The following is a 15,244-nucleotide window of genomic DNA, read 5'->3' as shown; positions in this document are numbered from 1 at the left end:
AATTTTTGATTAGTGATATGCATTGCTAAGAACTTCATTTGAACAACTTTAAAGATTATTTTCTAAATATTTGGATTTGTTTGCACCCTCAGATTCCAGATTTTCAAATAGTTGTATCTCGGCCAAATATTGTCCTATCCTAACAAACCATACATCAATGGAAAGCTTATTTATTCAGCTTTCAGATGATGTATACATCTCAGTTTTGAAAAATTGACCCTTATGACTGGTTTTGTGCTCCAGGGTCACATATCACAATTTGCAAAATCAGGTGTAATTTAGTTCCTCATGTCATCTCAGCTGTGGTTTGGTGAAAGTGGGCATTGCATTAGAGCGCATTATGGAAATCACCTCAGCTTTATTTGTCTCTATTACTATGCTAATTAGCAACTCTAAAAAGCAAATTTACATGCCATTACTTTTCATCCAAAGACAACACTGTGGCTGTTTCTCGATTTGTAATTTTCTCTGTGAAGGGAAACCGGTTTGTGCATAAAATTCATTATTAAATGCAGTTCTGAGGTTTCCAAATTGACAAAAAGTGCAAAAAAGTCACTATTTGTTCAAGTAATGTTTAACCAGCAGCTGCAGCAGAAAGGCTGTGAGAACAAGAGCGCAGTGTTATTACCGTTAACTAAGATTATTTTAAAAAGTACATTAACTAAATTTTTGTTTACTTCAAGTTGAAGTGCAAAAACTACTGAAACTAAAACTAAAAACTAAATATACATATTAAAAACAAAAAAAAAACAAAAACAAACAAAAAAAAAACTGAAACTAAATTACTAAAACTAACTAAAATCTCTCTCTCTCTCTCTCTCTCTCTATATATATATTATTAATAATAGATAAGAGATCAAATAAAAGAATGAAATAAGAGATAATAATTATCTCTTTATTTTACTAATGAAACACAAAGCACAATTACTCAAACTTTAACTAAAATAAAATAAAAATATATAAACATTTTTGTTCAGTTTAAGTTGAAATACTTAAACTACTAAAACTGAAAATAACTAAAAACTAAATGCATATATTAAAAAAAAAAAAACCTGTCAAAAACCCACAACAAAATTATTAAAAATAACTAAAATAAAAATAAAATGGAAAATATAAAAATCTATCTGTCTATTGCTAATAAAACCTAATAAATTAATAAATAAAAGTGACAAAAACCTACAACAAAATTATTAAAATAACTAAAATTAAAATAAAAACAGAATATACATACACACACATACACACACACACATATATATATATATATATGTATATATACACACACAAAAATAAAACAGACTAGTAAAAAAGTAATAAAACCAACAAAATCCCTAACTCTAACTCAAAGCAAATTGAAAACAGAATATAAAAATAAAAACCAATTCATAAATATGAATATATATATAAAATCCTATTTTAATGATACTAAAATAACACTGCGCGGTCGTCACGTTTCTGCGATCATACGGCGTGTGTATTTCTGCGATTCAGCACTGTGTGTGTTAGCGTTGGGCGTCTATGCTTCTCCCAGGGGGCCCCTGGCTGCGTGGTTTCATATCATCTTCATGTTGAACTTGCGCGTGCCTCCGGATGTGCCGGTGGTGGTGGGTCCCTCAGTCTTCCTGAAGGAATACTCCACGGTGAAGTTTTTCTTGCGCTGTCCTCGTCCGCGGCTCCACACGAACAGCAGCAGGAAGCAGAAGAGCACCACGCCCAGGAAAGTGATGCAGCCCATGGCCGTGGACACCAGGATGGTGGTTAAATCCAGCGTGAACTTGAGGAAAACGCGTGTGCTGTTGAGCCCGGTGTCGTTGATGTCCACCGCGTACAGCGAGCGGTTGGCGAAGAGCGCCGGATCCACCGGCTGGCCTTTGACGGTCAGCGTGGCGAAGTAGGTGTCGTTTCCGCCTGCATTGCTGGCGATGCAGATATACGTGCCGCTGTCTGTGACCTGCGCGTAACGGATCTCCAGCGACCCGCTGGGAAGAACCGTAATCCTGCCGTTGCTCTTGGAAGTGATCCTCCGTCTCTGAGGCGAAATCCAGATGATGGCCGGCGTGGGTTCGCCTTCGGCGCGGCACAGGAACGACACCGGCTGGCCTTCGTGAGCCGTCACCTGCTGCAGCTTCCGGTTGCGGATCTTGGGCTTCTGGCAGGTGAAGTAGTCGAATAACGCCGAATCGGTGAACATGCTCAGCAGGTATCCCTGCACCTCCGGTGGTCCAGCGCACACCGGCATCTTCCCGTCGAAGTTTAAGGTGCGTCTGCGCTGCAGGATCCACAGCAGACGACAGTCGCAGGACAGCGGGTTCCCGTCCACACGGAGCGTCTCCAGGCTGTTGACCGAGTGGAAGGAGCTCTCCTCCAGAGTCACCAGATCATTGTTGGACAGGTTCAGGACTCGGATCTGACGCAAACCTCCCAGAGCGTGAGGCTCCACGGTGAGCAGGTTGGTGCTGACCATGTGAAGTTCCTTCAGCCTGCAAAACAAGGACAGCTTTATTACTATGACCGCAATTAATGTGGTTTTATTGAGTAAAATGTTTGACAGCACCTGGACGGAAACGGACCAGGTTTATTAAATGCATAATATGGTTAACTAAAGGAATGGGAGTCCTGCCTCTGATGTTTGACTGAGAGTCTCTGCTTGAGTTTTTCTCTGGAACGCATGCACAATATCTGGACTAGCCTGCAAAAATACTGTTTTAACATTATATGTATATGTTTATATAGCCTGAAATATAATTGCTAAAACTGAAAAGAACTGAAAAGAACTAAAAATAAATAAAAAAATTAAATTTAATAAACATATTTTAAAAAAAGTATTTACAATATGAAAAAAAAACACACCAAAAAATGATTAAAATGAATGATTAAAACTATAAAAAACAATTCAATTTAATATAAATGTTATAATACTAATAAAACCAATATAAAAAACCCTGACAAAAATGATAAAATAAAATATAAAATAAAAATCAATTTAAATGGCTATATAGAAAATGTATATGTATATTATATATATATATATATATATATAAAAATCACTAAAACTAAACTAAAACTGAAATAAAAAATCTAAAAAAAAACTAAACAGACATAAAAAATACTATAAAAAAATGTGTTTAAGTAAAATAAAATGAAAACAAAAAACTTTTTTTTTTTAATTAAACAGACCTTTAAAAAAACTAAAAGCTACTAATATTCCAAAAATTACTAAGACTTTAACTAAAATAAAATGAAAAATACTATATATAATAAATCTGAAAATGATTTCAAAAACTGAAATAAAAATGAAAAACTAAATAGACATTTAATAAAAACAAAATTAATTGATTTAAAATATGAAAAAAGCCAACTAAATTATAAAAAATAATTATTAAAATATACCAACTATTCTATAAACAATTCAATATATAAAACCAACTAACAAAAGAAAAAAAGTTAAATCGACAAAAACAGAGCAAAATTACAACAATGAAAAATACTACATATATTTAGTAGTACAATACTATATATTCCTTCCTTTCCAATCTAGCTGTCTAATAAACCTGGCATTGTACTGTATATTAAAAAGAGTTGGCTCTTTGATGAATTGCTTTTGTTTCTCCTTCGGATAGAAGCATCTGCTAAATGTATAAATGTAAATACAGTTTGTCAGCATCATTTCTAAATAAACCTAATTCATTGTGAATTTGACACATTAAAGTTATGTAATCCCGACAAACAGTTTCACACTCCTTTCCCATGTAAGCAGATGAAGCTGAACTTGTATTTTTAGGGATTTAGGGAACTGTGAAACGATTAATGGTCACATGACATGCAGGTAAGCATATAAACTACATGTAAACCGGCCTGATGAGGTCTCGAAAGGCCCAGGACTCGAGTGTGGAGATGGGGTTGTAGGAGAGGTTCAGGGCCGTCAGGTAAGCCAGGTTCCTGAAGGAGGCCGACGGCACCGAGCTGATGTTGGTGTTGGTGATGAAGAGCCAGGACAGATTGAGACCCTGGAAGCTCAGCGGAGAGATGTACTCGAGGTACGGCCAGCCGTCGATCTCCAGGCCTCTCAGCGCAGACAGCTTGCGGAAGTTCTGGTCCTCGAGGGCCGAGATGCTGAGGTGGCGCAGTCGCAGGGTCACGAGGTTATGCAGGTAAGACAGAGTTTGGCCGGATACGGACGTCAGGTTGCACCTCTCGATGGTCAGATCTTCCAGACCGATCAGTCCTGAGAAAGCCTTGTGAGAGATGTAGACCAGGTCATTGTCACCCACCTGGAGAATAAGGACAGAATGGTTATTACGACAACAGTTAAAGTGATTCTACAAAGCACAAAATGAGGAGACCGAGCAAGCTTACAAATGCACATTGTAACAACTAAAGGAATTGAATTTGAAGAACCAAATGCTTTTTTGATTTTCTCCAGAACACATGCACAATATCTGAATAAACCCAATTTAGGATTTTAATGCTAATTTGACATTTTAGAGTTATGTAATATTGACGATTTCATAAAAAACGATTTAGCAGATGAAGCTGTACTACACAACAGCAATTCCCAAACTACTGTGACAACTAAAGCCATTAGACGTAAAATATTTAGTTGAATGACGCAGTGGTATTTTACTATTATTAATATAGTTATAGTTTTTGTTAATATTTTAAATAGATGTCATTTTTATATTTTTCTGGTTTTATTTTAATTTTAGTTACAATTTTAGTAATTTTGTAGTGTTTTTTTTTTTTACTTTTTTAAAATGTCTACATAGTTTTTTTAATTATTAATTTTGTCTTTTTTTTTATTTTTTATATCTATATAATTTTTTATTTTTATTTTAATTTATAGTTTTTAGTTTATTTAGTTTTAGTTATTTAAGTACTTCAACTTAAACTAAACAAAAATGAGAAATGTTGCCTTGGCAACAAGTTGAAATAAAATAATTACGTTTTTCTAGTTTATTTAATTTCAATGTATATTTTATTTCACGTAATGAAATTTTTTTGGGGTTTTAGTTTTCATTAACGATAATAACCCGCTCTGATGTCAGTTAATGTTTACATGACATGCAGGTAAACAAAATAATTGTAAAATTGTACTATAAAATAAAAAACTAATATTTGATCTTTCTCATTTTATTTCACACTATTACTTCAAATAAAGAGATTTTTGCTGCATTTACTGTGGAAATCACACTAAGCTATATCATGCTTGTAGATTTATTTTGATAAATTGTGCAGCCCCATTTATTTATTTTGATTTTACATACAACTGAATAAATTATTTGCATTTTATCAGCTCATAAACCCACTGCAGTTCCCCACAATGTTATTTAGTATCATTGAGATATTTTTATAGATCTTATTACGGTAATATTTTGAATTATTTTTTATTTTTATATTTTCTGTTTTAATATTAATTTAATTAAAATTTTAGTAAATTTGTTGAGTGATTTTGTCATTTTCATTAGTTCTTGTTTTTTTTTTTAAACATGTCTATATAGTTTTTATTAATTTGTATTTCAGTTCAGGGTTATTATGGTTAACTAAAAATTTTTTGTTACTTGAAATAAAATAAATGTTAACTGAAATAAAACAAATTATATAAAAAAAAAGGTATTTTACTTTAGCAACATTTCTCATTTTCATTTAGTTTAACTTCATATACTAAAATAACTAAAATGGAAAATAACTATATAGAAATATATAAAAAAAAAGAAAAAGAAAAGTCAAACAAAAAATTACTAAAACCTTAAGAAAAATTTAAATAAAAACAGAACATATAAAAATAAAAACAGTTCTAACTATTAATAAAACTACAATAGTATTGGACTGATAATAAAATAACAGTGTTTCAGTTTTAGTTATTTAGTTATCTTGGTATACCAAGTGAACTGACTCATAGGGACTAACCTCCAGGTTTTTGAGACTGCGCAGATCCTGGAAGGTGTAGTCCAGCAGGATGACGATCTTGTTCTCACTCAGGTCCAGTGTGGTGAGGTTGGCCAGCCGTGCGAAGGCTCCCATGGGCACGAGCTTCAGCTGGTTTCCTCTGAGTCTCAGCGTCTGCAGGGCCTGCAGGCTGGCGAAGGCGTTGGGCTCCAGTGTGTTGATGAGGTTCTCGCTCAGATCCAGCTCCTCCAGACGCGGGTACGGAGCCAGATCTCCCGGAGCAACCCAGCGCAAGCGGTTCCGGCTCAGATCCAGCAGCCTGGTCTCTGTCGGGATGCCCTCCGGTACGCCAGACAGGCGCTTTCGCTGGCAGGACACGGAGCGAAGCTGCGCCGCGCAGTCACAGCGAGGAGGGCAGCTTGCGCACGGGACGGCCGTCAGGGCCAGAACCAGTCCCAGCCACCCCAGCCGGCCCAGGCCCCATAATGAAGCCATGAGCCTCCCTCCACTTCACTGTACACACCTGAGAACCAGGGAGAGAGAGAGAGAGAGATATATAATATATAATACACAGATATACGGACAGTGTTCTATGAGTTATTATTACTATTATTCTTTTTCTTTCTGTTAATACATGTGTACTATTTGTAAGCAGTCCAGCTGCAACTGCTTTGGCAATGCAAATGTATAATTTTTGTCATGCCAATAAAACACTCTTAAATTGAAAATTGAAATTGAAATTGAGAGAGAGAGAGAGAGAGAGAGAGAGGTAATCAGGTCAGTGATTTTACTATATCATATGCACAAATACATCATTACACAAGTACAACTATTAATATACATGCTACTGATCTCAAAGCAAAGGTTTGGAATTATTAAGATTTTTTGATGTTTTTGAAAGAAGTCTCTTCTGATCACCAAGGCTTTAAAATAGCTGTTTTCTATGTGAATACATTGTAAAATGTAATTTATTCCTGTGATCAAAGTCTATCACCAGCAAATCTTAAATGACTATTCTAGGTCAACATGCTAAATTAGGCAACCAATGTATAAACAATGCTAGCAACATGCTAATCATGCTAGAACATACTAACAACATGCTAATTATGTCTACATAGTTTTTATTCATTATTAATTTTGTTGTGTTTGTCATTTTTATTATTTTTTATGTCTATATAATTTTTTTTAATTTATAATTTTTAGTTTTAGTTTATTTAGTTTTAGTTACATGCCAATCTTGCTAGCAACATGTTAACAACATGCTAATCATGCTAGCAACATGCTACCAACATGCTTATCATGCTATCAATATGTTAACAACATGCTAATCATGCTAGAAAGATGATAGCAACATGGTAAACATGTTAACAACATGCCAATCATGTTAGCAACATGTTAGCAACAAGTCAATCATGTCAAAAACATACTAGAAAGATGCTAGCAACATGCTAGTCATGCTAACAACATGCTTATCATGCTAAAACATGCTAGCAACATGGTAATCATGACAGCAACATGTTATCAACATGCTAATCATGGTAGCTAGGAACATGTTAAAAAAGTGCTAACAACATGTTAATCATGTCAAAACATGCTAACATGTTAATCATGCTAGAAAGATAATAACAACATGCTAATCATGTTAACATGTTAAAAACATGTTAATCATGCTAGCAACATGCTTATCATACTAACAAAATGTTAATCATGCTATAACATGATAGCAACATGCTAATCAGGTCAAAAACATGTTAACAACATGTTAATCATGTCAAAAACTTGCTAGTAACATGCTAGTCATGCTAGCAACATGATAATCATGCTAAAGCATGCTGGCAACATGCTAACAACATGTTAAATCATGCTAGCAACATCTATAACTGCTTCAAACTTTCAGGCTAGGCTTTCTCAAGCCAACTTCAAAGTTTGTTCACAAACCTTACTCATCTAGTTGCATATTACTGTTTAATGCAGTAGCATTCAGACATTTTTAATAAGTACGCCTGAAGTGCCTAAAATCGTTCCAATGATGCCAACCTAAAAACACAGAAACATTGTTTCGAATAGCCTCATGTTGTGTTCTGCACATGACATGCTAATTTCTCGGCTCACTGCACTCGTTCGTTAATCTGATCACGTAATCGCAGCAGGCCTAGAAAATCGTCCCTGAAATGCCCATAAAACCTCTGAGAGTCCATGAGGCCGAGCGCCGGCTGAATGCAAGTGGATGATTATGCATAACCTCCATTACATAAAAGGGGTTAATATCTGGCATGCCAGCAGTTTTTCATTTCCACGTAAGAGAAGAACCGGCGTTACTGACTGGAAAAGCCAACAGCGCATACTAATACAGTGTTTATCATCCTCACATGTTCTGATAATAGGACAGACTGCTGATGAATTGCACTCGGCTAGTTATATAACACTAATGCCAGGCTGAAAAACGCCACAAGAAGAGGTAAGTGAAGACTCTGCGCTGCTTATCGCCACATCAGACCGATCTTCATCACAACAGAACAGGAGACGTGACACATCATGTAGGTGGTGAATTAACTGCAATGACTGAGTCATTCAGAATCCAATACAACACATAAACAACAGAGTCTGTAACATGTTTCTTATTTTCTAGGTCACACAGTGTCTGAGTTTCAGCATTTTAGTCACAGGCCTCAAAATCAACACTTACACCATTTACTTTCTGGTCTCATTCCCGATGAATCACTCATAATATATTTGCTTTCATAATTCATCTCCAAAATGACCTTCCCTTTTTCAGCCAAAATCATCAAAACCTCTTAGTTTTCAAAACCTCACTCTAAATTCTAGTATGAAATTCCCATTTTTCATGCTTGCACCTATAGTGCAAAAAATTATTTTTGTCTTGTTTCCCAGTACATATCGCTAAACATTCATAAATCAAACTTTTTACTTGAGAAAAATGACTTGAAATAGTAAGTCTTGTTTTCTGAAAAAATGCATCAAGGGAGTTTATGCTTATGTCAACGTGGTCAAAATTTTTTTTTATTTTATCAAAACTTTATTTTTTATCTTTATTTTTAGAAAAAAAAAAAAGTGAAAAAAAAATATTTTCTTTGCTTCTTAATTTATTGTATCTTGATTTACATTTCTTTTTAGATATTTGTTATGAAAAACAAGACAAAAATGCTAATAAAAATGTTTTTGTCTCATCTTATTCTATTTCTTTTTCTTGTTGAAAATCATGTTATGTATTAAAAATGTCACCGTTTTATAGAAGTAAAATGGCTTTTGTTGCAGGGTTATTATAATAAAACCAAAAAAAAAAAAAACCTTTTTTGTTACTTGAAATAAAATGTTAACTGAAATTTAAAAAAAATATATTTCAGTTATGGAACATTTATCATTTTAATTTAGTTTAACTATGTAGTTTAAAATAAACTACTAAAATTGACAAAAACACACAACAAAATTACTAAATTTTACCTCAAATTAAAATAAAAACAGAAAATCTAAAAATAGAGCTGATTCAAAATATTAATAAAAACTATAACAGTATCTCAATGGCACTAAAATAGCACTGTTGTGTTGTCATGTTGACTTGATGTACAGCTCAGTAATTATCGTTCGTTTATTTAATCCGTTACTCCTAATGCACTTGCATTAATACTCTAGTTAAGCCATTGATTTTGCTGTAAGTGAGATGAATTCCAGATTGAACAAGGTAAATATATCAGCTGGCTGTAACGGGCAGATTTAATCAGGTTATTTGGAATCAGCGGGAGTGGGTGCTAATAAATTACATGGCTGCTGTTTGTTTTTCTGTTTTTTCCTGCACTGGCGCGCAGTTAAAGGTTGAGTCACTGGGCGCGGAGCCACTGCGCTTGGATACCAAAGCGAGGATTTGAGCCAAGAGCGTCTCATCTTCACGCCGGCCAAAGTCAAACAGTGAGTGGGTCTGGAAGGAGCACAGCAGGTCTTTGATTCACATTAAACCTCCATCTGATGCACTTATAGAGGTTACAGGGCGGAGGAAGATATTCCTGTGATGCCATAATAGATGTTAACAAAATCATAAATCAAATAATGAAAAAGAAAAACAAATCCAGTATATACAGTGATTGGTTGTTTGGAACAAAAAGTAAAAGCGTGCAAAACGCTGTTTAAAAGCCATACAAAACTGTTGTAATTGCTGTGGACATGCATTTATGCCACCTCTGAGCAGCATTAAACTGTCAGTGTAAAGGCACCTAAATGCCACTTCAGAAGCGCTTCTGTGCCACCTTTGCAGTTTAATTTGTCTAAGCATTAACATTACATAAGAGTGAGGTAGAACATTCTTAAGGTGTCTTTACACAGCCAAGTTAAGGCTGCTCAGTGCCTGCTCAATATAGTGTAAAGATGCAATGCCGCATAAAAGCCAGACTAAATTATGCCTGCTCAGACCCACCTCAGTCCTAAATATCAAAGTGTACAGTTGTAAGTGTTGAGTAAAAGCATTTCTGCCACCTCTGAGCAGTATTAAACATTACAATACAATTAATAGTGATGTAGAACTTTAAGATATCTTTACACAGCTGAGTTAAGGCTGTTCTGTGCCTGCTCAAAACTCAGCGTAAAGACATGTAAAGTTCAATGTAAAGTTCAATGTAAACGCCAGACAAAATTATACAGGCTCTGACTCACCTGTCCTTAATGTCAAAGTGTACAATTGTAATTGCAGTGTAAATGCATTTATGCTGCCTCTGAGCCACATTAAAGACACTTAAATGCCACTTTAGAAGTGCTTCTGTGCCACCTTTGCAGTTTAATTAGTCTGAGCATTAAGCTGAGTTAAGGCTGCTCTGTGCCTGCTCAAAATAAAGTGTAAAGATGCAATGCCGCATTAAAGCCAGACTAAAGATTTCCTGCTTAGCCCCTAATATCGAAGTATGCAGTTATAATTGCTGTGTAAATCATTTATGCCACCTCTGAGCAGCATTAAACTGTCTGTGTAAAGGCACCTAAATGCCACTTCAGAAGTGTTACTGTGCCACCTTTTTTGTTATGTAATGTAAACTTTTTTTACATGCAATATTTCAACTAACCCAGTAGAGTTGACGGAAGGATGTGAAACATTAAGCATTATGCATATATAAACAGCAACCACTGATGCATGTATAAATCAATACAGTTATTATTGGAGAAATCATTTATTTTAACTTTTGTTGGGGGAAAACAACGTCTGCAGCCTAATCAAATACACAGTGAAAATGTTGAAAACCATTGCTGTAATTACTCATGGTTCATTTGTCACACTGGAACAGAAGGTCAAGGTTGCTGCATCATGGGATGCATTACTGCAGTGTGCTTTATTTTATGCATTCCACAAGTATTATACACAAAGTCAATGCAGGGTTATAAAGAAATGTCCTTCAAACTAATGCTAACACACACACACACATACACAACAGAACGTTGTCAAAGTTGTAAGAAGATCTCAGAGTTCTTGAATTTAAAGGGAAAGGGTTTATACAGATTGAAATGTAAAGAAGAGAAGACTGACACTGATAACAGTAGTTGTGCCCTTTGGCTACCGGGATGAGAATTTTCTTGAATAACTTAGACAGCATTAGTGTGGGAGGAGGGCTCATTGATCTCTGATTCAGTGCTGTCATTGCTACAGAAACAAACAAATTATTTCAACAAAATTAATCAATTTAAATGCAATCATTCAGGCACATCTTCATTCTTTATTCTTTTTCTGACATCTGTTACCTTGTTTTAAACAACCTTTCAAACTCATTGACATTTGGTAAATCACAGATGTTGAAGCTGTTTAAGGGGAAATATATTTTAAATATAAAACAATATTTTTTAACATTTTATAATGCAAAGAAAGCATTGTTAAAAAAAGTGACGTGTGGCGACACACACACACACACACACACACACACACACACACACACACACAGAGAGAGCAGCTGATGGTGCTTTTATCAGTGACACGAATGCAGATCTCATGCGTGATGTTAGACACGCGTGTGGGAGGACATGAAGTGCTGGCAGCAAACACAGCCTCCTGATTTATTGTGTATCAGCCGTTTGATTTATAGAAAGAGCATCAAGCTGTGTGTGTAATGCAAATGCCATCATGTACTTACATTCAGAAATAAAAATGGCCAAACACAAACATGTCAGAGAGAGAAAAGGCATGGATTTATTTCACTGACATTCACCACGTGGTGTTTCTATCTGTCCGTCTTCTAATTTATGACCTTTCTTCTGAAAGCCTAGACAAAAGCCGACTCAGCTGGCCTGGAGACGATTACAGTTTAGTACTGAACATGAAACAGGGCTACAATCTGGGCTTTTAAAACACACGGACTGATCACATGATGGCAGTGACATGCTAAACTACCAATCCATCTGATGGCTTTCACTTGGCGGACAATAAAACGGGTGAAAAACAGACTAGCGACCACACAGGGCAGGTTTAGCATTGCCTAGCAACCGCATGGCAACACCCTGGCAGCCAACCAAAGCTCCTTAGCAACTCCACAGCAACATCTTAGCAACCAAGGTTTAGATTTATTATACATGCATATTAATTGAAAAAAATTAAATACATCTATTATTTTCATGACTTCATTTAATTGAGACTATATGGAATATTTGGGCATTTAAATATTCATATGTCACATTACAAGACTAATTTAAATATTATGAATAACTATTCATCTGTCACACCACAAGACTATTTTAAATGCAAAATGATGCAAAACTTAATAATAAGGATGAATACCTAAAACTATTTTCTTTTATACATTCTGACGGAGCTCAACCTAAAAACTTTTTTTTTTTAATATTTAAAAAAGTGAGTGCAGTCCAAGGATAAAGCCTGCAAAGATTCTTCAAAAATAAAATGAATAAAAAGAAAATAAAAAAGCATAAATAAAAATGAAAATAAATTCGACTCAAATTTTTAAATAGAACAGAGTCCAAGGATAAAGCCTGCAAAAATTCTTCAAAAATAAAAGAAAATAATAAAAGAAAATGAAAAACACATAAAAATAAAAAATAATAATAAAACATTTAAATTTATAAATTTAAATTTTTAAAAATATCGAAAAAAGTGGAGTCCAAGAATAATGGCTGCAAAGATTCTTCAAAAATAAAATAAATTATTATAAAAATAAAATAAAAAATTAACAACATAAAAATAATATAAAAAAAAAAATTATAATAAATTAAAAATTTCATTTAAATAATATAAAAATGTAAGTAAAATAAATAAAAATAAAATAAAAAACATACACACATAATAATTCAACCATAAATGCTAATTCAATAATATAATAATTTAAAATTAGCATTAGTAATTTTACTAATGGTAAAATTTTGTTATAACCCGATGGTGCAAAAATGTACAAACTTTAATAAAAATTAAGGCCAGCACTTAAAACAATTTTCCTCTACATTCAGATAAAGTTCAACCAAAAATGTTTTCTAAAAAAAAAAGATGTCTGTTATGTGACAACTACCCACAAGCACTGCTTTAGAGCAAATTTTTGGAGAACCAGACGGAGAAAGCTTTCATGAAAGAAGTGATGATCTTCAGCTTTTTCCTGTGAGAGAAACAACAGAGTTCAGTTCGTGTCCATCAGGCTGCTGCTCGCGCCGAACACACATTAAAACATCTCTGACATGCTGTTTACAGCGCATGAGGTTTGGTGAAACACTCCGATTACTTCAGTTTAGTGAGGAGGGAAAGAGCTTTGCCAGAACTCCGTTCACGTCCTAAAAATAGAGCGACTGGCACTCGTGGTCTTTCACATGGAGATGCACAAGAGCCGCTGGTGTTTTGGCTGTTTGTCGGGGTCTCGAGCCCCAGTGAACGTGTTTACAAGCCCAAAAACACACACGCTTCAGTATGTTAATTAGTCAACTCATTCATAACAAAGCCATAAGAGCTTCACAACTAATGAATTCACTGCGGCTAACGGGGATGAGTTTCCTAGACTGACCTCATTTCATTTATGTTAACAGAGGAGATAAGGAGAAACCTGATTTTTATTCAAATATCTGTCAAAACCTTCATTAGATTGAGAAACACTAACTGAATTTATAATTGGACTGAAATGGAATTGAATGTTTGCATTGGCTGAGAGGGATTTTCTGGACATATGAAGGACTTTCGGTGCGATGTGATAGTTATGACTGTACGGTCAAGATGTGTAATGAGTGAAATGATATCTGAGTGAGTGGGTCAAAGGTTAAAGAACTCTAGAGAGTGTGACATTATGTTAATGCACATCTAGTGTCGCCCCAAAGACTGTTAAAAAATAAATGAAAATAAAAATTAAATAAAAAAATAAAAACATTAATAAAAATTACATTAAAACATTTTTATACATTTTTTTTTAATAAAAAATGATAAAACATAAAATATTTAAATTAAATGAAACAAATGTAAGTAACAAATAACTGAAAAATATATATGAAATATATTTAAAATAAAATAAATATAAATATTAAATATAAAAATTAAAATATGAATGACAAATAAAATTAATTCTAAAATAAAATTCTAAATTCTAAAATAAATTATAATTTAAAAAGTATAAAACTAAAAATAATTTGTTTAAATGCCAAAAAACTCAAATAAATATGAAATAATTAAAAATAAAATACATTAAAACAAAACAAATACATACTAAAAATAAAATACGAATGAAAAATAAAATAAAATCTAATTTTAAAATTCTAAAACAAAAATTCATAAAAAAAAAAAAATAATAAAAATAAATAAAAATGAATAAAACAATCAAAAAAAAACAAAACAAATAAACATTAAAAATATAAATCTAAAAGAAAAATACAATGAAAAATAAATACACATATAATTATTTAAACATAAATGCTAATTCAGCAATATAATAATTTAAACAAACCATTAGTATAATAAGGATCTGGGCCAAAAAGGAAGCTTCTTTATGAATACCAGCTCAAATATGTGTTTTTCACACAAAGAATCACATGACTTCAGAAGACTTGAAATATAGCACGAGTAATGAACTACTGTTATGATCCACAATATGTTTCACAGAATAATCACTGGTTTAAATATCATTAGGGTGAGTGAGTGACTGAATTTGGTAGTTTTGTTCCTCGAAAACTGATCTGAATGTATTTCTCTTCCTCAGGCCTGTCGAACGCGGTGGCCGGCAGCGAATCAGCAGAGGAACGCGTGTCTCGCCGCGAGGCTGTTTCATGCTCTGTGATTCATGAGGAGGGTCAGAGCACTGCCATCACATCACATGCGGCCCCGATGTAACCCACAACCCCACACACACACACACAGAGAGAGAGAGAGAGAGAGCGAGAGAGAGAGAGAGAGAGC

At 34.1% G+C, this 15,244-nt stretch overlaps 1 protein-coding gene across 1 annotated transcript in view; it reads right to left on the bottom strand.

Annotated features, from left to right (window-relative positions):
- Nucleotides 1-1,442: 1,442 nt before the first annotated feature.
- lingo3b (leucine rich repeat and Ig domain containing 3b) overlaps nucleotides 1,443-15,244 on the bottom strand; it is a 54,012-nt gene continuing 40,210 nt past the window's right edge. The window contains exons 2-4 of the mRNA XM_016464797.1: nucleotides 5,908-6,409; nucleotides 3,856-4,271; nucleotides 1,443-2,480 (exon numbers count right to left, since the gene is read on the bottom strand). Coding sequence (XP_016320283.1) covers nucleotides 1,553-2,480; nucleotides 3,856-4,271; nucleotides 5,908-6,381 — 1,818 coding nt within the window. The 5' untranslated portion in view covers nucleotides 6,382-6,409 and the 3' untranslated portion in view covers nucleotides 1,443-1,552. The remainder of the gene's footprint in view (nucleotides 2,481-3,855; nucleotides 4,272-5,907; nucleotides 6,410-15,244) is intronic.

The sequence above is a fragment of the Sinocyclocheilus anshuiensis genome, unplaced genomic scaffold (genome assembly GCF_001515605.1).
Source record: "Sinocyclocheilus anshuiensis isolate Anshui unplaced genomic scaffold, SAMN03320099.WGS_v1.1 scaffold1491, whole genome shotgun sequence".
NCBI lineage: Eukaryota > Metazoa > Chordata > Actinopteri > Cypriniformes > Cyprinidae > Sinocyclocheilus > Sinocyclocheilus anshuiensis.
This window is presented reverse-complemented; position numbering and strand designations above follow the sequence as displayed.